The sequence below is a fragment of the Bufo bufo genome, chromosome 7 (genome assembly GCF_905171765.1).
Source record: "Bufo bufo chromosome 7, aBufBuf1.1, whole genome shotgun sequence".
Classification (NCBI taxonomy): Eukaryota; Metazoa; Chordata; class Amphibia; order Anura; family Bufonidae; genus Bufo; species Bufo bufo.
This window is the reverse complement of record NC_053395.1, coordinates 185466005-185493524: the sequence shown is the minus strand read 5'-3', so window position 1 is coordinate 185493524 and position 27520 is coordinate 185466005. Positions and strand designations below refer to the sequence as shown.

At 41.8% G+C, this 27520-nt stretch overlaps 1 protein-coding gene across 3 annotated transcripts in view; it reads left to right on the top strand.

Annotated features, from left to right (window-relative positions):
• Nucleotides 1-27520, top strand: part of LOC121008125 (rap guanine nucleotide exchange factor 4-like) — a 198810-nt gene that overhangs the window by 100501 nt on the left and 70789 nt on the right. For 2 of the 3 annotated variants that reach the window (XM_040440479.1, XM_040440480.1), the window contains 11 exons: nucleotides 3511-3617; nucleotides 10194-10311; nucleotides 13265-13448; nucleotides 16911-16995; nucleotides 17101-17161; nucleotides 18570-18646; nucleotides 21483-21629; nucleotides 22960-23075; nucleotides 23773-23858; nucleotides 26210-26254; nucleotides 26337-26415. In XM_040440479.1, coding sequence (XP_040296413.1) covers nucleotides 10227-10311; nucleotides 13265-13448; nucleotides 16911-16995; nucleotides 17101-17161; nucleotides 18570-18646; nucleotides 21483-21629; nucleotides 22960-23075; nucleotides 23773-23858; nucleotides 26210-26254; nucleotides 26337-26415 — 965 coding nt within the window. In that variant the 5' untranslated portion in view covers nucleotides 3511-3617; nucleotides 10194-10226. Of the gene's footprint in view, nucleotides 1-3510; nucleotides 3618-10189; nucleotides 10312-13264; nucleotides 13449-16910; nucleotides 16996-17100; nucleotides 17162-18569; nucleotides 18647-21482; nucleotides 21630-22959; nucleotides 23076-23772; nucleotides 23859-26209; nucleotides 26255-26336; nucleotides 26416-27520 lie in introns of all 3 variants that reach the window. The other variant, XM_040440478.1, reaches the window with a different exon arrangement.

Below are 27520 nucleotides of genomic sequence, written 5' to 3'. Positions count from 1 at the left end.
CCGTACATGCCAGGCCCCAAGCTTTGGAATGGCTTGGTGCTGCCATGGCAACCATAGAGTCCCCGCCACAGCAGCGCGGGGACCCGATGTATGAGGTGAGGGAGCGCAAACCTCCCATATGCCGCGGTCAGCACTGACCGCGGCATATGAGGGGTTAATCCACCGGCATCGCCGTTATCGCCGATGCTGGTGGATGCAGCAGGGATCCGGCTGTCAGTAACAGTAGCGGGGGGAGGATCGACTGCAGGACGAGAAAGCTCGTCCTTTAGCGCTAAGGGCCGGCGATTTAGGACGAGCATTCTCGTCCTGGGTCGTTAAGGGGTTAAGCTCCTTGTTGTGCAAAAAGTACTGAAACATTAAACAGTTGGACATGAAGGTCACATTAAGTTCACCTGTAAAGGTTAGAGTGCATTTTAGGTTCATCCTGAAATATCACCCACAAGCCAAATATCCCTAACTTTTTGTAAGTAGTGTATATAAGTTGTGTCCTGCTCCGGAAAAAATAAATAGCTGTACACAACTGGTGTTTTTGCAGCGGACACAACTGATGTTTTTTTCTAACTCAATAACTGGATGTCACCACTTGCCTTGTCAATAAAGTATTTCCGAACACAGTCTGAGACTGTCACACCGATTGTACAGTGTTTGTGTGTAGGGACGCACCCTGTTGACATGGCAGCTAGTTTTGATTTTATTCATACACTTCCAGGAGGAATAACAAAGGAACTGCACAGTGCAGATCTATAAGGTGCTACAGACTTGTTAGTTCATAGAGCATAGAAGCATTTACTAAAACATGTCAGGAGAGTCGACTTTAGGTGTAGTTTCAACTATGAACTAAATTTTAAAGTCTGCAATTATATACATTGGTGGTCTTTACCACCATGCAAACCACAAAGCTGCGTGGGGCCCCCGCCCAGCCCCATAACAGACGGGGCAGACAGCGCCACAACTTTCAACTGTATTTATGTCCTAATACGGTTGTGAACAGACAGGAAGCTGCTGCCAGGTATAGTGAGTCCTGGCTGGTTGTCCTGACAGGACAGTCATCCAGGAATCGCTGCTCCCTGCGGTGGTCCCTTTAATTATCAGCCTGGGCCACTGCGCAGTACATGACATGACGTCCCAGTGTCACTGACGGGGAGAGGTTGTGTTCTGTGTGTCTGCAGAGCCTGAGGCCAGAGAGCAGTGGCTATATTAGTGGTCTGTATGGTGGCTTTTCCAGATTGGTCACCCGGAGCTGTGACCTTTTCCTCTGTGACACCAACATCCATAACTGCAAATGCAAATCCCAGATCTCAGGCCTAAATGGCTGGATAAAAGTGGTAGCGACTGAGACAATGTGGTGACATAGTTACATAATGGCAAAACTCTAGAGCTGCTGTATCTAAGCTTGTCATATGTGAAACTGTCTGATGAGCTGCAGTATCTAATCCCATCATTTGTAATACTGTCTGCTGAGTTGCTGTATCTAAGCCTATCATGTGTGATAATAGATGCTGTACCTAAGCCTGTCATATGTGAAACTGTCTGATGAGCTGCAGTATCTAATCCCATCATTTGTAATACTGTCTGCTGAGTTGCTGTATCTAAGCCTATCATGTGTGATAATAGATGCTGTATAAGCCTTTCATATGTGATAGCTTGCTGAGCTACTATATCTAACCCTATCATATGTGATACTGTCTGCTGAGTTGCTATATCTAAGCCTATCATGTGTGAGAATAGCTGCTGTATCCAAACCTTTCATATGTGATGGTCTGCTGAGCTGCTGTATCCAAGCTTATCATATGTGATACTGTCTGCTGAGCTGCTGTATATAAGCCTTTCATATGTGATAGTCTGCTGAGCTGCTGTATCCAAGCTTATCATATGTGATACTGTCAGCTGAGCTGCTGTATCTAATCCTATCATGTGTGATACTGTCTGCTGAGGTGCTGTATCCAAGCCTATCGTATGTGATACTGTCAGCTGAGCTGCTGTATCTAATCCTATCATGTGTGATACTGTCTGCTGAGGTGCTGTATCTAATCCTATCATATGTGATACTGTCTGCTAAGGTGCTGTATCCAAGCCTGTCGTATGTGATACTGTGAGCTGAGCTGCTGTATCTAATCCTATCATATGTGATACTGTCAGGATTAGATACAGCAGCTCAGCTGACAGTGTCACATATGATAGGATTAGATACAGCACCTCAGCAGACAGTATCACATATGATAGGATTAGATACAGCAGCTCAGCTATCATATGTGATACTGTCAGCTGAGCTGCTGTATCTAATCCTATCATATGTGATACTGTCTGCTGAGTTGCTGTATCTAATCCTATCATATGTGATACTGTCTGCTGAGCTGCTGTATCTAATCCTATCATATGTGATACTGTCTGCTGAGCTGCTGTATCTAATCCTATCATATGTGATACTGTCTGCTGAGCTGCTGTATCTAATCCTATCATATGTGATACTGTCTGCTGAGCTGCTGTATCTAATCCTATCATATGTGATACTGTCTGCTGCGCTGCTGTATCTAATCCCATCATATGTGATACTGTCTGCTGAGGTGCTGTATCTAAGCCTATCATGTGTGATACTGTCCGCTGAGCAGGAAACAGATACAGTTTTGGGCAGACCTGGAAACATTCCCGGCAATAGCTATTACTGGCTGTCTGTCCTGGCAGCACAGCCAGCCAGGGGGTCGCCATTTCCCAGCGGCGGTCTTTTTAACTACCAGCATGGGCCCCTGCGCCGCCACAGTACATGACGACACAATGTCACTGTCACATGTACAGCGCAGTACTCAGGGGCCTGAGAGCGGTTGCTATATTAGTAGGTTGTTTCTTCGTCTCGTCTGGTGGCTTGTATCATGGTGTAAGGAAGCATGCCTCCCATCTTTGATTAGGGCCCCCGGACATAAGTTTGCTTGGGGCATTAGAAATGCCAAATCCGCCCCTGTCTCTATACCATATATCTATTCTGCATAAACAGTGAAGTAGCTGTGCAGACACTTACTTTTCCTGACCAAACACTGACTGTGTGAAAGCTGCCTTATTGTAAATATTGCTGCCTTCTGAGCTAACACCTCCTGGTAATTCCTGCTTGTTCAGGTGGTTTGTATTGTCGGCTGTGTATTGTAGAAGCTCAGAAGCTAATTCAGGGGTGTCTGCCATGTAAGACCAATACAAGATAAGTAAAGTGTTTGGAAAGTTACAGAACTTTTTATGCAGATGTAGCACAAAACATTACATTTGATCATTTTATCCTAGATCACCTCCTTTCAACACCCCGATTTCCATACAACCCAATCCTTCTTGCCTTGCTTAGTATTGGTGGACCAGTTGTCATTCTGTGCAGATATCTAAACATTTGTGAAAATGCACAATATCTGTGACTATAGATAGTTGAGGAGCATTTCTGAATGTCTTTCCCCCAGTAGGGGATAGGTTTAGTATTTTTATTACTTTTCGTTTAACTTATTTTTATTTATTTCTGTACAAAAACATTTTAAGGTTCCTTCTGAGCGGATCCTGAGGGCTGGGAAGACTTTACGCAATGCAATCCTTTGTCGTGCACCGCACATGATCAGAGATCGCAAATACCATCTGAAAACATACAGGTGAGCAACAAGTGGGTTTGGAGTGTAACATAGCACAAATGGAATGATAAAAGGTATAAAAGTCTGAAAATGACTGTATGAATAACTACTGTTTGTAAGTGGACAAAATGATCGCTTCAGTGCGAGAGAAATAATGTAATCTGAGGCTACACGCACACATTGTATATTTGTATGCATTAAATGTGCATGAAATCTGCACTAAAACCACATGGAAAAAAACTGCACAAAAATCTGCATTATGGTTTTGGTACTTTTTTGTGCCTTTTTATGGAATTTTTGTTGCAGATTTTCTGTTTGTTAACAAACCCATTGAACTTTATTAGGAAAACCACTATATATAAGGTGCGAAATCGCACAAACAGTTGACATGCTGCAGATTTTAAAATCTGCATTGGCAGGTCAATTTCCACACATAAAAAATACACAAAGTGTACATAAGTTTCGCCAAATGTCATTCAGTTTGCTGAATTCGACACGAAAATCAGCACGCAAAAAACACACGTAATCCGTATTATTATTGTTTTGTGGTTTAGTTAGTAAAAATAAAAGTTATGTTTTACAGATCATATGTAAGAGTGGGCCCCTAGTGGGATTAACCTGCAGAGGACCCTCACCATACATGTACGGCGCTGGTGGACGTGACTTAATGACCAGCGCCGTACATGTACGGCAGGTTGATCGGGTGGGTGCAGGAGCTGCGCCCGCCCGGTCAGCGGCACGGACCCGGCAGTCACTGACAGCCGGGCCCCTGCTGCATACACCGGCATCACGCCGGCGTATTAACCCCTTGTATGCCACGGTCAAAGCTGACCACGCCATGCAGAGGGTTCGTGGAGGGTACAGATGGCAGAGAAAGCAAGCCCGATGCCTTTCATAGGCATCGGGGCTTGCCTACTACGGAAGCCTGTGAGATCCAGCACTTCGGAGTGCCCACAGTGGGACAAAAATATAAAGTTTGTAAAAAAAAAAGTGTTTTTCATAATAAAAAAAAATAAAGTTCCAAGTAAAAAAACAAAAAACAAATAAAATTGTAAAAAAAAAAAAAGAAAACCAGACATATTGCGGCGTCTGTAACGACCGGCTCTACAAAAATATCCAGCCCCTCACCTGAACGCCCTAGAAAAATAAAATAAAAACTGTGCTAAAACAATATGACATCACCGAAAGAGAAGACGTCATCGGCGCAGGCGCACTGAGGGAGTTCTGAGGAGACGAGCCTCCTCATCTCAGAGCGCCTGCGCCGAATGACCAGAGGCGCGCGATTTTTGAACTACTGACAGGGCCGGCCGGAGGAGGAGATCACGGCTGGCCCTGTCAATCAACACGGCGAGGGGGCGGATTTCTGCAGCAGCTACCAGCAAGTAGACGCCCTACTTGCTGGTAGAGCCCTCATTTACATATTATAAAACTTCGTTTTATAAAGAATCGGCCGCATGAAAGTAAGTAAGACTATTATATTCTCCTATATCGCCCTATAAGGAATCTAACTATCCAAAAAAAAAAAAAATTAGTTTTGTGGGGTGACAGAAACCCTTTAAAAAGTGGTCCTTAAAATTTTTTAAGATTTACTACTAAACTTCTAAGCCTTCTAACGTCCCCAAAAAATAAAATGGCATTCACAAAATGATCTAAACATGAAGTAGACATATGGGAAATATAAAGTACCGTATATACTAGAGTATAAGCCGACCCGAATATAAGCCGAGGCCCCTAATTTTACCCCCAAAAAATGGGAAAAATTATTGACTCGAGTATAAGACTAGGGTGGGAAATGCAGCTATAATGCACACTCTACATTATATACACACATCTGCAAGAGGGTGACTCAGATTGATGGGAGTCTGACTCTGACTCCTTGTATTTAATGCAGAGTGTGTGCATTATATACACACACACTCTGCATTAAATACAGGGAGGGGAGGCTGTGCAGGGGCCGGTACTTACTGCCGGTGTAAATCTCGCGGTCTGCTCCCAGTGTAAATCTCGCGGCCCGCGTGTCTCGCGAGATTTACACTGGGAGCTTAAAGGGACACTGACAGGCCTTCTGAGCATAATTAGCTCTTTATATGCCCCCCTAGGTCTTATAATAAGTTTCCAATTCATATAAGTATTATCCCTGTGCGCATTGTAAAACGTTAAAAATAATCTTTATAATCACCTGTCCTTTCTGCCCAAGGGGCGTTCTTTGTGCCGCATTTGTGCCCAGCCGCGTCCCAACTGCCGGATCCTTAGACACGCCCATCTCATTAGTATTCACTTCGCTGGGCGGTATTTTCCTGTCCCCGACATTCGGAGATCCTGCACATGCGCCCGGCACCCTCGCTCGCCGGGATCACATTGCGCCAAGTGAATACTAATGTGCTGTAAAGGTAAGTAACAGCTTCTCCGGCCCCCAACATGTCATGGTCTGTATTATGGCAATGTAAGTTGCCATAATACAGACCTAGACTCGAGTATAAGACGAGGGGGCTTTTTGAGCACAAAAATATGTGCCCAAAAACTCGTCTTATACTCGAGTATATATGGTAATAACAATTTTAGGAGGTATCACTATCTGTTTTAAAATCAGAGAAATTGAAATTTGGAAAGTTGCTAATTTTTCCCTTTTTTTTTTGTAAATTTTGTATTTTTTTTAAATAAAAAATGAAAAATATTGACTGAAATTTACCACTATCTTGAAGTACAATGTGTCACGAGAAAACAATCTCAGAATGGCTTGGATAAGTAAAAGCGTTCCAAAGTTATTACCACAAATTTCCAAAAAATGGCCTGGTCCTTAAAGGGAACCTGTCATCAACTTTGTGCTAATCATGCTAACGGAAGCATAAAGTAGAGACAGGTGAGGTGAGTTGATTTCAGCGGTCTGTCATTTATAAGTTAAAAGTAAGTAATTGCTGAGAACCAACATCACAATCATTGCAGACTCGTCCTGGAAAAGAGTCACGGCCACCTGAGAAGAGTCCTGGTTATTCATGATCTCCCGCCCACCTGCTGATGGCTGACAGTCTTCTACCTAGTTTTCTCCCTTTCTCTCTATTAGAGAACTGCCAATCATCAGCAGGTGGCAGGAGAGCAGGAGATTAGGAATAACCAGGACTCTTCTCAGGTAGATTTGACTCTTTTCAAGGCCTGGGCTGCAATGATTATGATGCTGGTTCTCGGCAACCACTTACTTTTAGCTCATGAGTGACACACCGCTGAGATCAGCATTTCTGTCACTATTTTATGCTGCCCTCAGTGAGGTCAGCATAAAGGTAATGACAGGTTCCCTTTAAGGTGAAAAATTGTAGGGTTCTAAAGGGGTTAGGCTACTTTCACACTAGCGTTTTTGCAGGATCCGGCAGGGTTCAGCAAAAACGCTTCTGTTACTGATAATACAACCATCTTCATCCGTTATTAACGGTTCTGGTTGTATTATCTTTAACATAGCCAAGACAGATCCGTCATGAACTCCACTGTCAATGAGGGACGGATCAGTTTTCTATTGTGTCAGAGAAAACGGATCCGTCCCCCATGACTTGCATTGTGGGTCATGACGGATCCGTCTTGCTCTGCATCCCAGGACGGAAAGCATACTGCGGTTTGCTCTCCGGTATGAGAACGGAATTGACAATGAATGGGGACAAAACAAAAGCATTTTTTTTTCCGGTATTGAGACCCTTTGACGAATCTCAATACCGGAGAATATTAACGCTAGTGTGAAAGTAGCCTTAAACTGGTCAAGCGACCATTGTGTTTGGATATTACAATATCAAGGGAAAAAACTTTCTGTTAAGTAAACAAAAGACACACAACAAAAAGGACATTTAAACCTTGATGCAAAAATACGTGATAATAAATTCCAATTCATAAAAAGTGCCAGGAGGGTAACCACGTGAAAGATGGCAGCCCTCCAAAGATCTTACAGCATCTTGTGAAAGCCCTTAGTTATTTCCAGCATGGAATAGCATTCTGTTTCAGTTATTCTAGGGATAAGTTCTACCTTGCTGGCCCTAGGAAACATTTGCAGCAAAAGTAATCATTTGTACTTGTGCCCTCTCCGAACTAGCGTTGACATAAAATATTGAAATATGCTTCCCCCCCTGCCAGCTCTCATTTGTCTTCATGGTTGCTTAAACAACGCTTCCTGGCAGCTGTGCTATTTTACTCAATCTTAAATGATCAGAAATTTGCCCTGGCTTTAAACCCACTGCTCACTTGCGAGTGTATACATGCATGCTGTAGGCTCTTATTATAAGATGTTTGGAGACGTCTCAATTGGTCCATATTCATACACATCAGTATTGAGGTTTCTTTTATTACATATCAAGTAAAAATTTAAAAGTGCATATAAAATGACATAATAAAGTCATATTCAATCAGTATTTCAAAAGTTTAACGTTAACACATTGAGGGAGATTTTCTGATCAAAATGCATCAGAATTCTGGCGCAGTTTCTGAGGAGCCTTCTAGCCCAGATCGGCGGGAAGCAGTTAAGTATTAATCTTTTAGTATATGATGGCAGCTACTGGCTTTCCGTTTATAGGTAATATTGTTAGAAAATCCCTTTAAACATATGTGCACATTGTGGATTTTGGAAAATATTCCACACCAAAATCCACATGGAATGCATTTTTGTCAATGTGAAATCTGTGGCGTATTTTTTGGACATTGGGGATAATTTATTATACTGAAATACTCCATATTAGGTGTATTTCAGGCACAGATGGCGCAACTATCCACGACTTCTCCTCACTCACACCACGTCTAAAATTGTGGGCCCGTCTCTTTCACCATTTTCTACGCCTGTTTGGGGCATAGAAAATGGTCTGAAAGTAAGACAGCTAGGTAGCTGTCTCACATTTAGAACTGGCGCTGGATGCGTCAAAGTTATGGAGAGGCCGGTGCCTCTTCATAACTTCGGTGGATTATCCGCCAGTTATGGGGCTTTATTAAGACCGGCAATAAATGTGCCATATTGATTTTTCCTTGTGTGGATTTTTTAAAAATTATGTCCCTTTTTGCCATGGTTTCTTGTGATCTAGACCACAATGGATACTGACACCAACCCCAGCACTGCCCTTGATGACTAGTTATACTAGTATTAACCCCTTTACTACCCTAGACCACCAAGTTTACTGGCATTCACCTCTTTACTGCCCTAAATCACCAGGGATCCTGACACTAACACCAGGCATATAGACTGTAATCTCTTCATTGCCCTAGACTACCAAGGATGCAGACATTATCCCCTTCACTACCCTATACCACCAAGGATGCGGGCAATAATCTTCAATACGCAAGACTTGGGTACTATCTGTCCGGTTAGGTCTTTTTGGGGCACTTTGTGTTAATATAGGCACATTCGTGTAAGCACGTTCATATATTGCACGGTGTCCTTTTTCCTGAATGGACGCCATGTAGTACCACATTTCTCCTGGCTGCTTACTCCCAAGATAACAGCTGATTGCTAGTTATTTCGGCTTTTGGACCTGTGGCAATTAACAGATGTCTAGTGAGTCTTCATTTTGAGAAGGGGCTGTCCAGATGAACATGAAGACAGGGTACCATCAATATACAATATAATATTGGCTTATTTCAAGACTCAAGTAACTTTAAGAAAAGGTTTCATCTAGTGTCCTAACATAACCAAGATCCTAACTGGATTATGATGTTACTCAGTTGTATTGAATTTTGCTAAGACTTAATCAAAGATCTCATTAGAGTGAAGTATCATGTCCTGCTCAGTATCCTACGCTGAGGCCTCCATTCTGTATTAAAGTCTTACTCCCTCGTTATTTGGTGTCCCACAGGACTATTTGGAATAATACAAATTTGTACTGGGATTTCATCACAACACTAAGTAACTTTGCCTCTCCCACCGTTAATAAAACTCAAGTCTAACAATTCTGAAATGAAGTTCTCCTTAGGGCTTTCAGAAGGTACTGAATCTCTTGGTGGGGTCCAGCTGGTTAGCTTTCTTCCAGAAGTGGCATTGTCTGAATCGCCTTTAGACAGCTGCCCATGGGCTTCTTATACAGTCAACCAAAACCCTACTGTTACTGAGAAGCAAGAACTTTGAAACGTTGCTGTGTATAGATCGGTGGCTTGGTTTGACTGAGAACCCAAGTTATGTTTTAAAGTTTTGAAATTGACTTACAGGGTAGCCTCCTATGGGACAGATTTGTTTTCTGCCTTATGGAGATGAACTAATTAGCATGTTCTTCTTTTATTATTGGAATACGAAACACTATAAATAATATTTTTTTAAAATCAATCATATGAGCTTTATATAACCAGGTAAGTCTATGTCCCCATCTGTGTCAGAGGCTCTGTGCAGATTCCATCAAAAATACGTCAAGTCTTCTAATGGAAGCCTGACAAATACCATTATAGTCCATTGGGTCAGTCGGGCGCTGTTTGTCACTGTTATTTGACAGCTGTGACGCTTCCATTATTTTTGTTGTAATGGAGCAGAGCAATAGAAACTGAAGCGCTGGTATGAACCCAGCGTAAGACAATGCATTGTTATACTGTATTGTTGTATTTCTATATTATATTTATTATGTTAATATTTTGGATGTCTCCTACAGGCAGTGCTGTGTAGGAACTGAGCTGGTGGACTGGCTTATGCAGCAAAGCTCATGCGTTCACTCCCGGACACAAGCAGTCGGCATGTGGCAGGTCGTACTGGAGGAGGGAGTCCTTAACCACGGTAAAGATGAGCTAACAAAGTATTATGCATCGATTAGATAATTGACACACTTTTTGCCTGGTCATTTTATGTAGCTCATAAACCGAGACAACACTAGGTTCCTGGATGTGCTGCTTCTTTAGAAATTCTTCTACCCCATGGTTCATTTCTTTTTCTGATGTTGTATAAAGAGATAATAATACAAGGTCATAATAAAATTGCAAAAAACAAAAACACATCTAGCAATGATCTTTAGTGACATCGTGTTTTGTGATCCACGGCTGCACTGTGAATTTTGCAAGCCTCAGTTCAAATCTCCTAGTCTATCATGCTTGTTCAGTGTCTGCACAGAGCACTCTGGGAGTTATTCTCTAGGCTATAAAACATAATAAATGTAAAAGCAATACACAGTAATAAGCAAGTAATGGTAAGCAAAGTTGACGTGGTAAGCTCCTTTGTGTGATTAGATTGGATAGAGTTCCCGTCACAAAGAATTTGATCCAGAGGGTGGAAGCCAGCGTATATCCACCAGTGTGCTTAAAACGGGATTACCATCTAAAGCTATGACGCGTCACCTGGACCGCCACCGATTCTGTAAACAATAGGCCGCAGTCATCTGTGCAGCTGCCGAACCTGTTGCTCTTTAGTACACATCTTGTTAAAAAACAGGATCAGTCGCACAAGGAAAACCAGACCTGGCAGACCCTTTTGGCTTTTCATGGGGTCTAATCAGTTCTGCTGAAATGTCCACATGCAGGCGTATTTGTCCGTCAAAGACGATGGAATCTGCGATTGAGGCTCTTAGCAGAGGCTGTGACCCATATGTGAACATATAGTAGTTTAAAACGTGTCTGACATGTCAAAATGAAAATGTAAGAGGTATTTCCCTTTCACTTGAAAACTGCTAAATTAGAGCGTTATTTTTTAATATCCCCTTGTATTATTTATCACGATACACAGTAAGCCTCTTAAGCATTAAGCTGAGCCTTCTATGTATTGCAGCATACAATGCGCTTCTGTCTCAGGGCTCGCTTTTCATCATTTTACTAAATGTGGCAGAACTGGGCCTCATTACTGCAATGAGCCCTATGGTAGCACTCAAAGCTCCCCTTTTCTAATCAGTTAGACTCTTGTCACCTCCTGGCTGAGCTTTTAATGAATCCTTGTGGTTACTCTTGCTGATGCTCTCATCATCTGCTGCATCCTTTGCACATTTTGGGGTCTCCACACCACCACAGAGGGATACGTCTAAATGCTGTTTAGCCTACGTTATCTCATCCTTGTGAAATCTGGCAATCATGGCGTTAAAAGGTGAAAACATTAGGATAAAAACATGTAAGCTTGGAGTGAACAGCAGATTGTTAGTAAAGCCCTTCAGCGGTGGAGATTTATTAGATTTAGCTTTTAACCGTTTTATTTACTGATCGTGCAGTTTAGAGGGAACATTGCTCACAACGCTTCAGTGCTTCAGCATTTATACGGCTACACTTTGCCCTCTGCTGGTTATACTACAGATATACCGGATGGCGTACTATTGTACTGTAAAAGTACCAAAAAATAGGAAAGCCTAAAATAAAAAGAATTTATGGTACAACCTCAAAATGTGTTTTCAAGTAATGTATAAATTAGAAGATTGCATGAAACCCATAAATCATCTGATCTTGATCCACACTTTTTTTTTATTTGTAGCTGCAGTAAAATCCACGCAAAACTGTGGGTAAATGATTACAAGCTTTAGGTTGTGGCATTAACTTCTCTGAGAACCAAAGGATCGAGAATTCAAATTTATCATGCTTGATCTTTCTTTTTGTTGGCATCATCTTTGGGTACTTTTAGCTTTAGGCTATAGAGGGACCTCTATGAGGAGTTGCACAACTGCTAACTTCAAAACTTAAAGGGGTTGTCTGTTTTTTTTTTTTTTTTATCTAATTCCCCTGCCCCCTCAGCCAGCTGTATCTGTGAATAAATGCATACGTACCTGCTCCTTGTGTTCAGACCTTTTGGCTCCTCGCTGTTTTTACTGCACTTCCAGTCCCTGTCTGACCTTTCTCTTGTGGCATATAAGAACAACTTTAAAGGGGTTGTCCAGAATTTATTTATTTTTTTAACACCCCAGCCTGGAATATTGTGGAGAAATCCATACTCGCTTTCCTCCCGTCACTCCATTCCAGCATCCGGTCTCTCTTTATTAGCCTTCTAGCCCTTGTCTGTCAACTTCCACGTGGACAGGATCACACTGCTTGTGGACACGTCGCACACTGCTTGTGGACACGTCACCAATGAGGGCAGTCATTGAGTGCAGCGGTGCATGTGACCCTATCCATGCAGGAAGTTGGCAGCGAGCGGGTATGTATGCTGGGGGGACGACCACGTTAAAGAAAATTTCTGGGATTTATAAATAAACTTAAAAGTGAATATCTACTGATGTTTTTTTATAATATATGTTTGCAATAGTCTGAGCTCCATTTTTCTGATACTGAGCTCCAACTCCCCTGTATATACATTGGATACAGTGATTTATACATTTCGGTCTGTCTGAAGCTGCCATCGAGGGGAAGGGGCAGGGAATATTGTAATTATTGAGTTCTATGTATAAATGATAGGTAGTACACTCCTAAGCTCCCCGTAGTAGTGACTTCAGACAGTCCGAATTTTAGCATTTCATTTTTTTAATGACCGACTTTGAAGATCTGTATCATAAAAACAGATTTCTGACTACTATAAACTTATAATTAAGAAATTGAGGTTGTGCCTAAAAGCAGTATGATGCTAAAAGTTGGCCATTCAGTTTAATATGGAAAACAAATTCTCATATAATCCTCAGCAATTCCAGGTTCTTACCAGCAATACTATGATATACGAATATTAGCTACTAGCCATGGCATGGCATCATCATGTTGGGTCACATAAGTATAGTAAGAAGACTATCTACTGTTACTTATTGTTTTCATTGTATTAATCTATGTCCCCACAGTTGACCAGGAATACTACTTCCAAGATAAATACCTGTTTTATCGGTTTCTTGATGATGAACATGAAGATTTGCCTATGCCGACAGATGAGGAGAAAAGGGAAAGTGAAGAAGACCTCCAGGATACCTTTCTTCTATTGTCCCAAACAGGACCCGATGCACACATGAGAATGATTCTCAGAAAACCGTAATTTCTCATTTCATTGTTTCTTCTCATCTTGCTTTACTAGTCTATGTTGCTTTTGTTGTTCGATGTAAGGTATACAGTCTTGTGAAAAAATTAGGACACCCTTTGAAAGCATGTGGTTTTTTGTAACATTTTTAATAAATGGTTATTTCATCTCCGTTTCAACAATACAGAGAGATTAAAGTAATCCGACTAAACAAAGAAAACTGAAGAAAAGTCTTTTCAAGATCTTCTGTAAATGTCATTCTACAAAAATGCCTATTCTAACTGAGGAAAAAGATAGGACACCCTTGCCCCTAATAGCGAGTGTTACCTCCTTTGGCTGAAATAACTGCAGTGAGACGGTTCTTGTAGCCATCTACCAGTCTTCGACATCGGTCTGAGGAAATTTTACCCCACTCCTCAATGCAGAACTTTTTCAGCTGTGAGATGTTTGAGGGGTTTCTTGCACGTACAGCCCTTTTCAAGTCACCCCACAGCATCTCAATGGGATTCAAATCTGGACTTTGACTTGGCCATTCCAGGACTCTCCATTTCTTCTTTTTCAGCCAATCTTTGGTTGATTTACTAGTATGTTTTGGGTCATTGTCATGTTGCATGGTCCAGTTCCGCTTCAGCTTTAATTTTCTAACTGATGGTCTCACATGTTCTTCAAGCACCTTCTGATACACAGTAGAATTCATCGTGGATTCTATGATGGTGAGCTGACCAGGTCCTGCTGCAGCAAAGCAGCCCCAAACCATGACACTTCCACCTCCATGCTTCACAGTTGGTATGAGGTTCTTTTCTTGGAATGCTGTGTTTGGTTTACGCCAAACATGTCCTCTGCTGTTGTGTCCAAATAATTCAATTTTGGACTCATCTGTCCAAAGAACATTATTCCAGAAGTCCTGGTCTTTGTCAACTTTATCGCTGGCAAATGTCAGTCTGGCCTCGATGTTTCTCTTGGAAAGCAAAGGTTTCCTCCTTGCACACCTCCCATGCAAGTTAAACTTGTACAGTCTCTTTCTGATTGTAGAGGCATGTACTTCTACATCAACAGTAGCCAGAGCCTGCTGTAGTTCTCGAGATGACACTTTAGGGTTTTTGGATACCTCTTTTAGCATCTTGCGGTCTGCTCTTGGGGTGAACTTGCTGGGGCGACCAGTCCTGGGCATGTTGGCAGTTGTTTTGAAAGCCCTCCACTTGTAGACTATCTTCCGGACAGTGGAATGGCTGATTTCAAAATCTTTTGAGATCTTTTTAAATCCCTTCCCAGACTCATAGGCTGCTACAATCTTTTTTCTGAAGTCCTCTGACAGCTCTTTTGCTCTCACCATGGTGCTCACTCTCACTTCAACAGTCAGGAGCACACCAAACTAAATGTCTGAGGTTTAAATAGGGCAAGCCTCATTCAACATGCAGAGTAACGATCTACTAATTATGTGCACCTGGTGTGATATACCTGTGTGAGATCTCAGCCAATTTAAGAGGGAATACATGTGAGGGTGTCCTATCTTTTTCCTCAGTTAGAATAGGCATTTTTGTAGAATGACATTTACAGAAGATCTTGAAAAGACTTTTCTTCAGTTTTCTTTGTTTAGTTGGATTACTTTAATCTCTCTGTATTGTTGAAACGGAGATGAAATAACCATTTATTAAAAATGTTACAAAAAACCACATGCTTTCAAAGGGTGTCCTAATTTTTTCACATGACTGTAGATAAGTACACGGCATGGATAATATCTAGAACCCATTGTATAGAATGTAGTATGCTCATATAGTGTATTTCTTTAGAAAATTATTAATGAAGAAATTTGTTTTTTAGCCACATATTTTAGGCTTCATTGTTGGGTGAAGGCAAAACCATTGAGACTTTTCCTGTAAAACCTACTCCTAATATATAGGCTTGTAGTAGCTGGTTTCCCCTTACAACCTAAGGAAAGTCGTGATTATGTTTCTACTGGGTAGGTAGCTGCCCGTGTGCAGTCTTCTACTAGAACAGTTAGGAGTTAAAGGGAACCTGTCTCCGGGATTTTGTGTATAGAGCTGAGGACATGGGTTGCTAGATCGCCACTAGCACATCCGCAATATCCAGTCCCCATAGCTCTGTGTGCTTTTATTGTGTAAAAAAAAACGATTTGATACATATGCACATTAACCTGAGATGAGTCCTGTATGTGAGATGAGTCCAGCGTGAAGGAGCTAGCATCGCGAGATTACGGCGCTCTAGCTTTCTGACGTCGGGGAGCAAGGAGGAGATTCTGAGGATGTGGGGCGGTGCTGGGCTCCTTCACGCTGGACTCTTCTCACGTACAGGACTCATCTCAGGTTAATTTGCATATGTATCAAATACTTTTTTTTACACAATAAAAGCACACAGAGCTATGGGGACTGGGTATTGCGGATGTGCTAGCGGCCATCTAGCAGCCCATGTCCTCAGCTCTATACACAAAATCCAGGTGAAAGGTTCCCTTTAAGACTTTGTGAGGATACAAGTTAGATCTCAAAACGATTGAATCTAGACTAAATGAAGTCAAACTGCAAATACCTGTTGTTTTCTGGTCTTCCGAGGTGCTGGACCTTCTATGACATTGTTGGCAAGTCTTTTTGGGCACAGTATTTTGTATTAATTTTTGAATACTTGATCATCACAAACTCATCAAGGAGTATAAATAAGACCTACGAAGAGCCGATGAGGGCGATTTAGGTGCCAGTGATATGAGCAGGTGGTCTCAGGTGAAGTGAGACAACACAATTCAGAACTCCACGGAGGTCCTATAGTGAAACAAACAGGCAAAAAGTAGTGTAATAGGATAAACTCGAGGTCAGCTTATAACAGCATAAGACAGGTAGTAAGAATGCCTGGACAGTGAAAAGGGAGAAAGAAGAGGACAGGGTTCAGGAAAAATGGAGGGATGGAAGGGTAGTGTACAGGGCTCCACTTTGGCACCATGGAATAGCTAGAACTTTATGGAAATAAGGATAGTAATACATTTTTTGCAATTTCTTCCTGCGAATAGCACATTTAAGGTTAATTTATTTTTTTTTGACCGTAGAATTGTTATTTTTAGAATATAAATGACATGAGACAGATTCACTAATCAAAATGTCAAATTGAGCTGTAAATTTGGCACAAATACCGTATGCCACAGTTATTACATGTTTTAGATGCTTCTTGTACCTCGCTCGAGAAGGGGCTTGGCTTAGTGAGTAGAGACACATACAATGTGTGCCAAAATTGCCTTAAAATGTTGGCACACAAGAAGCCAACTCAACATGTGATGTAAAGTTAGACAAAAGTGTCTAACAATGCACCAAATGTATCACCAATCATCAGCCACTGCTATAAATTTGGCGCACCTTTAGAATTCCTTGTCTTAGGTTACGCTGTCTAAATATTAGACAAGATTAGTAAATCTACCCCCAAGATGTGTTGTGTGTTCTTCTACAGCTTGTGTATTTTTTGTTTCTTATTATCAGGCCTGGCCAGCGGACGGCAGATGACCTAGAAATTATTTTTGAAGAACTTATTCACATTAAAGCCTTATCTCATCTCTCCACAACGGTTGGTCACCTTCATTTTGCCTTTAGAGTTCCTTTCCTTTAGTTATGGTGGTCTGTTCTGTGGCAGTGCTTGAAAGATTTATTACCTTTGTGTTCTTTCTTGAAGGTTAAACGAGAGCTGGCAGGATTTTTAATCTTCGAATCTCACCCAAAGGCGGGAACAGTGTGTAAGTAAAACTCTACCAACATGTGTTAAAATGCTCTGGCCTGTAATATGCTACAGTCTTATGATTAAAAGAGACCAAATTACACCAAAAATAACTAAAAAAAATTATTTATGTTGTTACTGACCTATGATAGGCTTAGATACTAAATGAATATTTCTATTATTATTATTAGGTATTTTAACATGATGTAATACACAAAATGTAACGAAAAAGACCATATCTATTTACCTTAGTGTCAACAAGTCTCCACTGCCTAGGAAGAGCAAGAATTATCGAACATAATACCAAGTGATATAACAGGCTGTAACTTAAAATGGTATTCTGATAACTTCCAGTTACCCGCTATCCACTGATCACCAATCCACAGAATAGAGGATAACTAAGGCTACTTTCACTTCTGCGTTGTGCTGTCCGGTTTTGAGATCAACAGGGATCAATGGGGACAAAACTGAACAAACCATAACGGAGTGCACCAGAATGCATTCCGTTATGGTTTGTTGCGTTCCCAAGCCGGAGACAAAACCGCTGCAAGCAGAGTTTTTGTGTGCGGGGTGGGAAACGGAAGAAGCCAAAAACCACGTAAGTCAATGGTGACACAAAAAAAAAAAAAAAAAACACAGATCCGGTCTCCATTGACTTAAAATAGTTTTAGTGCCAGATCCAGTTTCTTCATTTTCAATATAATACAACCGGATCAGTTCAGAACGGATGCAGACGATTTTATTTTTATAACAGAAGCGTTTTGCTGTGGTTTTGAGATCCCATGCTGGATCTCAAAACCGGACAGCAAAAGCTCAGATGTGAAAGTAGCCTAACTGATCGTCTATCCACAGGATAGAGAATAACTAACAGATTGCCTATCCGCTGGATAGGCAAATCGGTGGCGGTCAAACCGAAGGAACGTCCACAGATCCTGAGAACAGGAGTCCTATACTCCTGTCCTGATAACATGGCCGGTCGAGCATGTGCCGTGCCACTCTATTCATTCTCTGTGTGACTGCCCTGATAGCGGGCTGTACTTGCCTATTTCTGGTAGTCCTATAAAGTACTTGATCAGATCCCTTTGATCAGTTAGTTATCCACTAGATAAGGGATAACGTAAAGTTACCGGAATAACCCTGTAAGGAGAGTAGAAGAAGCTGTCTTCAGTAAGAAGTATGTGGCAAAAGAAACACCTGACAATCAGCTTATTGCCAGGGTTGAAGCTGTGGGCGTTACATGGTACCCATTCAATTGAATAGGTGACCACATAAGACTTAATTCTCCAACGTGAGAGTCACTCTATGCAGCTGCAGCCTTCACTGACTAATAGGGTCCCTAATGGAGGTCCTCCCTTTATTACATATACACCAGTAGGACATATGGAAATGCAAAACAGCCAAGTAATTGATGTGGTTTCTATTTGCAGTGTTTAATCAAGGAGAAGAGGGGACGTCCTGGTACATCATCTTAAAAGGATCTGTAAATGTGGTCATCTATGGGAAGGTATTAAGCTTTCTGGCATATTATTCACTCATAGTACAGATATGACAAATGTGATGTCATGTAAGATAGAAATGTGCCTGTGAGATATTGGTAATGTCAGATTCAGGCCTGCACTGATGGGGAATGTAAGTATCAATGTCTAATAATACTCTGATCTATTACAATACTGTAAAGATGGGGAGCATCAATGTGCAAAAGGGTCTCCTTTATTCCTATAACATTATGCAACTGTGGAATTGTACCCATGTCCAGGCTATATTAATGGTGGTCTAGTGAGGTTCATACCATACTTAAGAGCAAAAAAATATATTTTTAGTAGAGCACAAGTTTCCGTTCCACAATTTTGTCCGCATCCGTTGTTCCGTTCCGTGGCCCCGCAAAAAAGATAGAGCATGTCCTATTTTTGTCTGCAACAGCGGACAAGTTTAGGCATTCTCTATATAGCGCCGGCCATGTGCGGTATTCGTGTTTTGCACAAAACATTTACGGTCGTGCGAATACACCCTAAGAAAAATACTTAGAGGCTATTTACACGACCGTATTTTCGTTCCCCGTCCGATCCACATTTCTTGTGGATCGCACGCAGACCCATATATTTCAATGGGGGTTCGAAAAAAATGTGGACATCACACTGGGTTCTGTCCGCAACCGCACGTCTGTTCCGCGGTTCCACAAAAAAGATAGAACATGTCCTATTCTTGTCTGTTTTGCACACAAGAATAGTCATTTTTACAATAGAGCCAACAAAAAGTGCAGTATGCACATGGACAGCATCTGTATTTTGCGGATCGCGGTTTGCCGACTGCAAAACTGATACAGTCACGCCAATAGCCCCTAATATTAATAATGATTTATACACCAGTATCCTTCATGGAGGTGACTGCTATGGGGCCCATCCTCCTGCTTCCCGCCTATGTGGACATTTTTCTGGCATAAAAAAGTTGCAAGTGCTGTCTCTCCGCCTCCTCCTCGCCACTTTCCCGTAAAGGGGGCATGGCGAGATTGAGGAGAGGGTAGAGTCAGCGGGCCCTTCATATTTATATTCTTTTACTCCATTTTTATGACATAAAGTAAGACATTTTCATAAAGTAGGCAAATCCTCCATCAGTGCAAGGGATATAATAGACAAGCGTAAAGCGCTGCTCTATGATGAATTCCCCCCATAGAGTTCTCCCATGACTAACACTAGGGGAAGCTCACTGCCTAGAGAATTTAGAGTTTAATGAGGGAAACCTGTAAGCTCTGCTAACTTGTGGAGCTTCTTTCCTCAGAACTCTGCAGTTAAGGGTCCTTTACACGGGTCGAAAATTGAACATATAATCGCTAAAAAGCTTTCAAATTAACGCTTGTTAGCGATTATCTGGCAGTGCAAATTCACAGCCAATTACGCGAGCAAAACACTTGTTCTTCGGGTAATTAGATCGTTTGTGCAGCATAAAAAAAGCTCATCTTTTCCCAGTGACAGATTGTGCCATGTAAACACGATCTGCTGCCGGGAAACAACGAGACAATATGGGGAAGAGCGATGGCACTAGCGATCACTGCTCCCCACACTCTGGAGGAGATCGCTGCATGTAAGTGCATCAATCTCCTCCGGTGGAGATCAGCAGATTGTTGGGAAGGAACGCTTCCTTCCTGACATCTGCTTGTACATCGTCCTGTGTAAAGGGACCTATACTCTTTGTAGAAATTTATGAATACATTAACAAGCGGATGTTACGACTCTAGCTTTGTCCAGTCAGTGCAGACAGTGTCAGACTGTGTGGAACACACCCCTTTAACAAGGGGACATGAATCACCGGTATTGGTCTCCTTAAAATTGCTGAGCACGTTCGCACAGCTGTCTTCAAAAGTCCCATAACAGTGAATAAAGAGGATGTCCATGCATGCACAGCATGCTCATTCACATCAGGACCATGTTATTTGATAGGAGTGGTTCATAGATGTGTCATATATGTCTAGATGGGACAACCTCTTTTAACAGTAGCTGTATAAATCCGTATGTGATGAGCTCCCTCTAGTGGTGGCTGCAGGCAGTCAGAGTTTGATCATTTAATTCTATGACTGCGAATAGTAGCAGGGGATGTTTAGTTCTGTATGTGAAAAATAACTCCTATTAATTATATACACACACACAAAGTTTTTCTATGCTGTGATTTCTGTGTAAGTCCCTGTTACGGACCGATATTTAATCAGTACATTAAATGGCAAAGCCAAGAATCGCATTCTTATAGGTAATGTGTTTAAAAAATAAAATAAAAAATAATTATGTTGAAATAAATTTGGGTAATGTCCTTTTCTTCTACTGATAAAATATTAAAAATGGATAATAATTCCATATTTCCTAGCATTAGCATGCAGATGGAGCTAATATGAAAAAGTGGTCAAGTCGAGTAACCTGTAAAACAGTTGCTTTAAATTTGGCCTGACCCCTCTCCTTGCTGCTGACCTGATGGATCCCTTACCCGCTGTGCAGCGGTAAGGTACACTGGTGGCAGTGATGTGGTTTTCTATATTTATACAGTAGTCAACTTGTACACAATGTGTGCACAGCACAATGTGAAACTGTTAGTGGAAAGCAAAGGCTCTTTGCCTCCTCCACCCCATATGTATAGAGTCTACAAGTTTCCAAACGCTTCTCATTGGCCACTTGGTCCTCTCAGCAGTGGCTGCAGGACCTTGTCAGGGGTCCTGCAGGGCTGTCTCAGCTGCGGCCACTGGATTTCCTACAACTCCTCTTTCTACTGCAGTTACCTTCCCCGGCCATAGAGTACATGCGCAGTTAAAATGAGTAACTGTACTGATGTTCATGGTTACTTCTTATCCTCTATCCCAGGGTGTGGTTTGTACCCTACACGAAGGAGACGACTTTGGAAAGTTGGCCTTAGTAAACGATGCTCCCCGAGCAGCTTCAATTGTCCTGCGAGAAGACAACTGCCACTTCCTAAGGGTGGACAAAGAAGATTTCAACAGAATTCTGCGTGTAAGTTTTAATATTCGTAGTGTAGCAATATGGCAGTACAGTAATATAGTAGTAGATTATTGGTAAGTGATAAAACCTTTGGCCAGAGTCCCCCCATATACTCCATTGCAGCAGATCCACCTCAGTGAGTGGCTAGTCCTTCTGCAGGTGGCCAGCTGTACGCATTCAGTAGCTGTTGACTGAACGTTTGCTCATCCCACAGCTGTTCCTTACAAGACACAGACACTTGCACGCTTGATTTGACTGAGTGTCTCTGTTATGAATGGGAAAAGGGTCATAAGCTGCTGAAAAGACCCCTTTGGCGGTCGCTTATCTCCCATGAGAACATAGGATTGGGCATGTCGACATTGAACAAGCACAATCCCTTTTTCTCCGCATCATACTGTAGGTTGAATAAACATAGGTAGAACATCAAATACACATTATAGGGTCGGCCAGTCCTTCCAAAATTGTCAGGTTTGGGCAACTTTAGTCTAATGTGTAACGTCACAAATGAAAAGTATCAGACTTTGTCTTAAAGTGCCCTAAAAGTGTACACTGAAGAATGTGCTGTGCAGAGCTTTTAGCAGATTACAGTGAGCACAGATCGGAGTTCTGCATAGCACAATGCTGCTTCTGCCTGTGCACGCTCCATTAAAGCCTGGCGAAGCCCCTCAGAGCGGAGGTGGCATAGGCGGGAGCAGCGCTGTTTGCTGCTGCCTGTACATCGTCCACTGCGGCTCCAGTGTCAGTGGTGCACGAGTGCACGGATTCCAAAAGTGTGTTAGGCACTTGAACTTCAGGTACCTATTTTTCTAAGTAAAATGGGAAAAACTAAATTATATTACAAACATTTATTTTATGGCGTTTAGAATTTTTAATAACCTCCTTCAAAAGGTTAAGTACAATTTAAAGAAGACCAGAGGCGATATGAATATGTAAGCAGGCCCTCCATGGATTTTGCAGGGTAGGAAATATTATCTGTTTGATCATTATAATAAGTGGAATTGAAGAAAGGCCACACAATAAAGTAGAACCCTTCCTCCCGTGTTGATAGCGTACTAATAAATACATGTATGCGTTTGAACACTGGAAGAGGTTGGATATTTTTAAAATGCATTCGGTTGCACCATTTCTAAAAGTTTGGTACAACTCTGGGCTGGTGCAGATTAACTGGGTATTTAGGAAATGCTAAGAGATCTGGTTTGGAAGAAAAGAGTGTATACAGTATAAGGAGAAGAGTCACAGGCTATGTATCAAAACCGTACAAGTCTGAAGATTACAATGGACACCTGTTTAAAGACACCCATGTTATAGTCTAATCTAACTCTTTTTTTAATATTTTTTTTAGGATGTTGAAGCAAATACAGTGAGGCTGAAGGAACATGATCAGGATGTCTTGGTGTTGGAGAAGATTCCATCTGGCCAACAAGCGTCGGCTCAAGTAAACACCCAGTCACCATACAAGTACGTATTATACTGCCATATAGATATAGTGTACTTTATGGGAGTCTGCCATCAGCACAGCCTCATTATAGTATAATAGGTGATTTTGAGCTCCATTATGGCTGCCACTTTCTAAATCTATTATAGGCTGCTCTTTATAACATGAAGAGGCCATCATACCATGGGCTTCTTCTGACAGGCCACTGTGTTATCATAATTGTTCCTACTCATAAACGAATACTTTTTTGTGGCAAATATGTTGGGAATCATTGTAAATTCAGATCCCCAGAATAGTGTACAGTGGGTTCACCATGAATGAGCCTACACCCAATTTCTCACTGAGACTGATGGCTTGAAATGAGAGGATCTGCTAACCCATTAGCAGAATACAGGCTGATCTGTATAGTAGCTTGTATTATGCCTATGGTCCATTCAGTTCTTTGTTATAACATACACATTTTCCAATGACGAAATGTATATGACATAAATGTCTGGAATATGGGGGGGTCCCACTTCTGGTACCTCTACCTACTAGAAAATTGTGATTTAATTCCTGTAATAACAAAACAAAACAAAAAAACTTAAATACACTTTTTCATCACTAGCAAAGAACTTATTCAGTGCCTCAAAGCACAGCTCTGTCTGGCAATAAATGCTAATAATTGTATAGGACCTATAAATACATCCTTGCATGGAGAATGTTCTTTGTATTTTCTAGGTACACTGTGATGTCCGGGAATCCGGAGAAAATTTTGGAACACTTCTTAGAAACGATGCGACTGGAGCCTAGCAATGAATCAATAGGTAAAAATATGAACTTTTAAAGGGGCACATAAAAGGATGGTTCTTAAAGGGTTTTTACAGGTTTAGAAGAACATGGCTGCTTTCCTCCAGAAACAACATGTCCAATGGTTTTGTGTTGTATTGCAAGCCAACTCTGTTGCAGTGAATAAGGCTGAGCTGGAAAACACCCTGGGCACTGATAAAATAATAAAAACACTTACCTGCCCCGTACACTGCTGCAGCCAGTCACTGGCCTCAGCGGTCATGTGATGTACAATGCTGAGGGCAGTGATTGGCTGCAGCAGTGTATAGAATGTCACCGCTGCAGCCAGAACAATACTTGACTGGCTGCAGCCCAAGAGAGAACAGAGCAGTGGTGCTGGATTAGAGGGGCCAGGGAAGGTAAATGTTGGTGCCTTTATTATTATCAGGGCCCAGTCTATTTCCATAATGTAAAAAATAACTCATGAAATTTCTTAGTGTACCCATTTTTTCTAGTTGGCTTCATATTTCATAAATCTGTTTGAGTCTGACTTTCTTTTAGTTTCTTTTCTTCCATGACTTCCATGAGCATCTTTCAGCAGGATCGACCCTATTAAACCAGTCATACTACCTGGCAGAGCTGATTCAGCTGATTAAAACTGTCCTGTGAAAAAAATTGTGGCATTCCTGAGAAAAAAAGACATTTACTCTTTATGCAAATGAGGTCTTCAGTGCACTGGATGGTGGGGCCGAGCCCCTCAGTGCACCTGGGCTCCTCAGCTTTCCAGTGCTGGCCACACGCCTTGGTGCACTGAAATCCTCATTTGCATAAAGAATAAAAGTTTTTTTTCTTGGGAAGCCGCAACCAGTTTTCACAAACCAGGTATCATTTTAATCAGCATTATCAACCCCACCAAGCAGTATGCCTGGTTCAAAGGGGTTGATCCTGCTTACCTATGCTCTTTAAGTTGAACCCTTCACTTTAACTGGAAAAGTGAATTGCTCTTTTCAATATAAGTGTGTGCAAAAAAAAGTTGCTCGTTGTGATGCCCTACAATCCCACAGGAGAAAACATTGCAAAATAGCATGTAATCAGTAAATTGTGAGGTTACGTGATACTGCATTGCAAGTAGGTTTAGGTGTAAATTTCGTCTATCAAATCGGGACATTTATCAAATCGGATACATCTGTTTTGTGGCTTTAAAAAGTTGCGAGTCATGATGATTGCAGTGGGGTTTTTTGCGACATTTGGTGAGCCTCGCCACTTTTCAAAATGGTCTGTGTTCAAAGGGATAAAAGTGAGATTATGGCACATTTACTATGTGCGACTTCACTCCATTACAGGCGACCCCCTGTACTTTGACACATAGGCACACAGGGCAAAACAAACACAGATGATAAATGTCTCCCTAAATAGCCTAATACTGCATGCAACTTCAACATAAGCTCATGAGGGGGAAACATTGTTTGGGATTTGCAATTGGATATGGGATATTTCGTGATCTCCATATCTCAAGTGCTATCATTCCACCCCATGGGAATAGGGATGAGCGAACTTGTGATTTTGGGTTTGGGTTTTATTACAATTCCGATGTGGATTCCTTTACCACGGGCCATAACTAATTCTTTAATAGGCATTCCGTTTTGCATTCCGTCATAATAGAAGTCTATGGGCCGCATAACGGATCCGTCTGGTTTCCGTAACACAGGAGTCCTCTCCATATCAGAATCCATATTGGAATTGGAATAAAACCTGAATCAAAACCTTGAACTTGTAAAACACAGGTTCGCTCATCCCTGCATGGGAACAGTGATGGTCAGTTCGCAGTGTTCACCAGCGAACACATGCGGGCTGCCATCTTTAGTAAGGTAGACTCACCTGTCCGGCGATGCACAGGTAAGCCCTTACCTGTGTCGGGAGCCGGTCTGAAATCAAATGCAGTCACCGGGAGCAGGCAGTTCCGAGAACAGCCTGATGAAGGCCCCCGGCGGCTGTTCTCGGAACTGCCTGCTCCCGGTGACTGCATTTGATTTCAGACCGGCTCCCGTCACAGGTAAGAGCTTACCTGTGCATCGCCGGACGGGATAGTCTACCTTACTAAAGATGGCAGCCCGCATGTGTTCGCTGGCCAACACTGCGAACTGACCATCACTGCATGGGAATAGAGTAGATACCATTTTGGGCTATGTTGCACTGATCTGTCACAATCACATCCGTGCAAACGTTTCTTTTTTTCTTGCAGTAAGGAAATTCCTGTAATTTCACTGATTAGCACCTTTCATTGTATAATGGATTGCATACAGATCCCCTCATAAATCGTTCAGAGGCACAAAACAGATTTCCACCATTTCTTTAGGATGTGACAGCTTTGCTTTGGCTTTATGTACAGGTCTATGCTCCATGATCAGCTCTGATCCATGTACACACAGACGGGGTAGGATTTTTCAAAGATTAAAACTAAAAAACAATGTATCGCTGCTTGTAATTTCTCTCATCATGTTCACTATTTGTTTCAGATTCTGCTTTAGATGACTTCATTTTGATGCACTGTGTCTTCATGCCCAATTGTCAGCTCTGCCCGGCCTTGATGTCTCAATATCCTTTTCTAAAACAAAGGAGTTTTAGCTGAGCGTGAATTTTTTTCCCCCTATATCTTAGTTAAATTACTTATTGCGTAGGTCACAGTGAAATTCTTTAATGTTGATGCCAACCTTGAAAGTGATGATGAAAAACAAGGCTGCTTTCAGAGATGGCTAAATATCCACTAGTCTCCATTGATGTTAAAGCGGTTGTCTCACTTCAGCAAATGGAATTTATGATGTAAAGAAAGTTAATACAAGGCACTTGCTAATGTATTGTGATTGTCCATATTGCCTCCTTTGCTGGCTGGATTCCTTTTCCCAATCTCATTATACACGTCCACCCTGAAATCTATCAGTGGTGGTTGTGTTTGCTGTAGAAAAAAAACGTCAGCTTGTCGCACACCCTTGAGATAGGCCGTCGCTTTTTCCAATAGTGTGCAAACACGACCATGACTGCTGGATTGCATGATAAATGCCACTTGCTGAAGTGAGACAACTCCTTTAACATCAATGGAGACTAGTGGATTTTTAGCCATCTCTGAAAACAACCTTGTTTTTCATCATCACATTTAATGTCCTTACTCACTCTTAGGGTCCATTCACACGTCCGTTGTTTCTTTCCTGATCTATTCCGTTTTTTGCGGAACAGATCTGGACCAGTTCTGTACCCATTCATTTTCAATGGGTCCTGAAAAAAATCGGACAGCTCAATGTCTGATTTTTTTTTTCAGGACCCATTGAAAATGAATGGGTACAGAACTGGTCCAGATCTGTTCCGCAAAAAACGGAACAGATCAGGAAAGAAACAACGGACGTGTGAATGGACCCTTAGGAGCGTTTTTTGTCCGGACAGATCCCGTATCTGGCATAGCTCCTGTGTCAAATGCCAATTAGCCCTGAAGTGTCAGCTGGGCGTATCTGCACCTTCCAAGTGTCTTGCTTCCATTCTATTGATTGACATGGATGATGTCTTCCACGTCATTCACAGGCTGCTCCAGCAGGGAGTCGGCACATGCACAGTGTGTTTACACGTACAAGAATCATTGTTCTGCACTACCAGTCCCCATAATTGAGGGAGCCGATGACTCCAGAAGTGCAATGGGGACCATACATCTGCA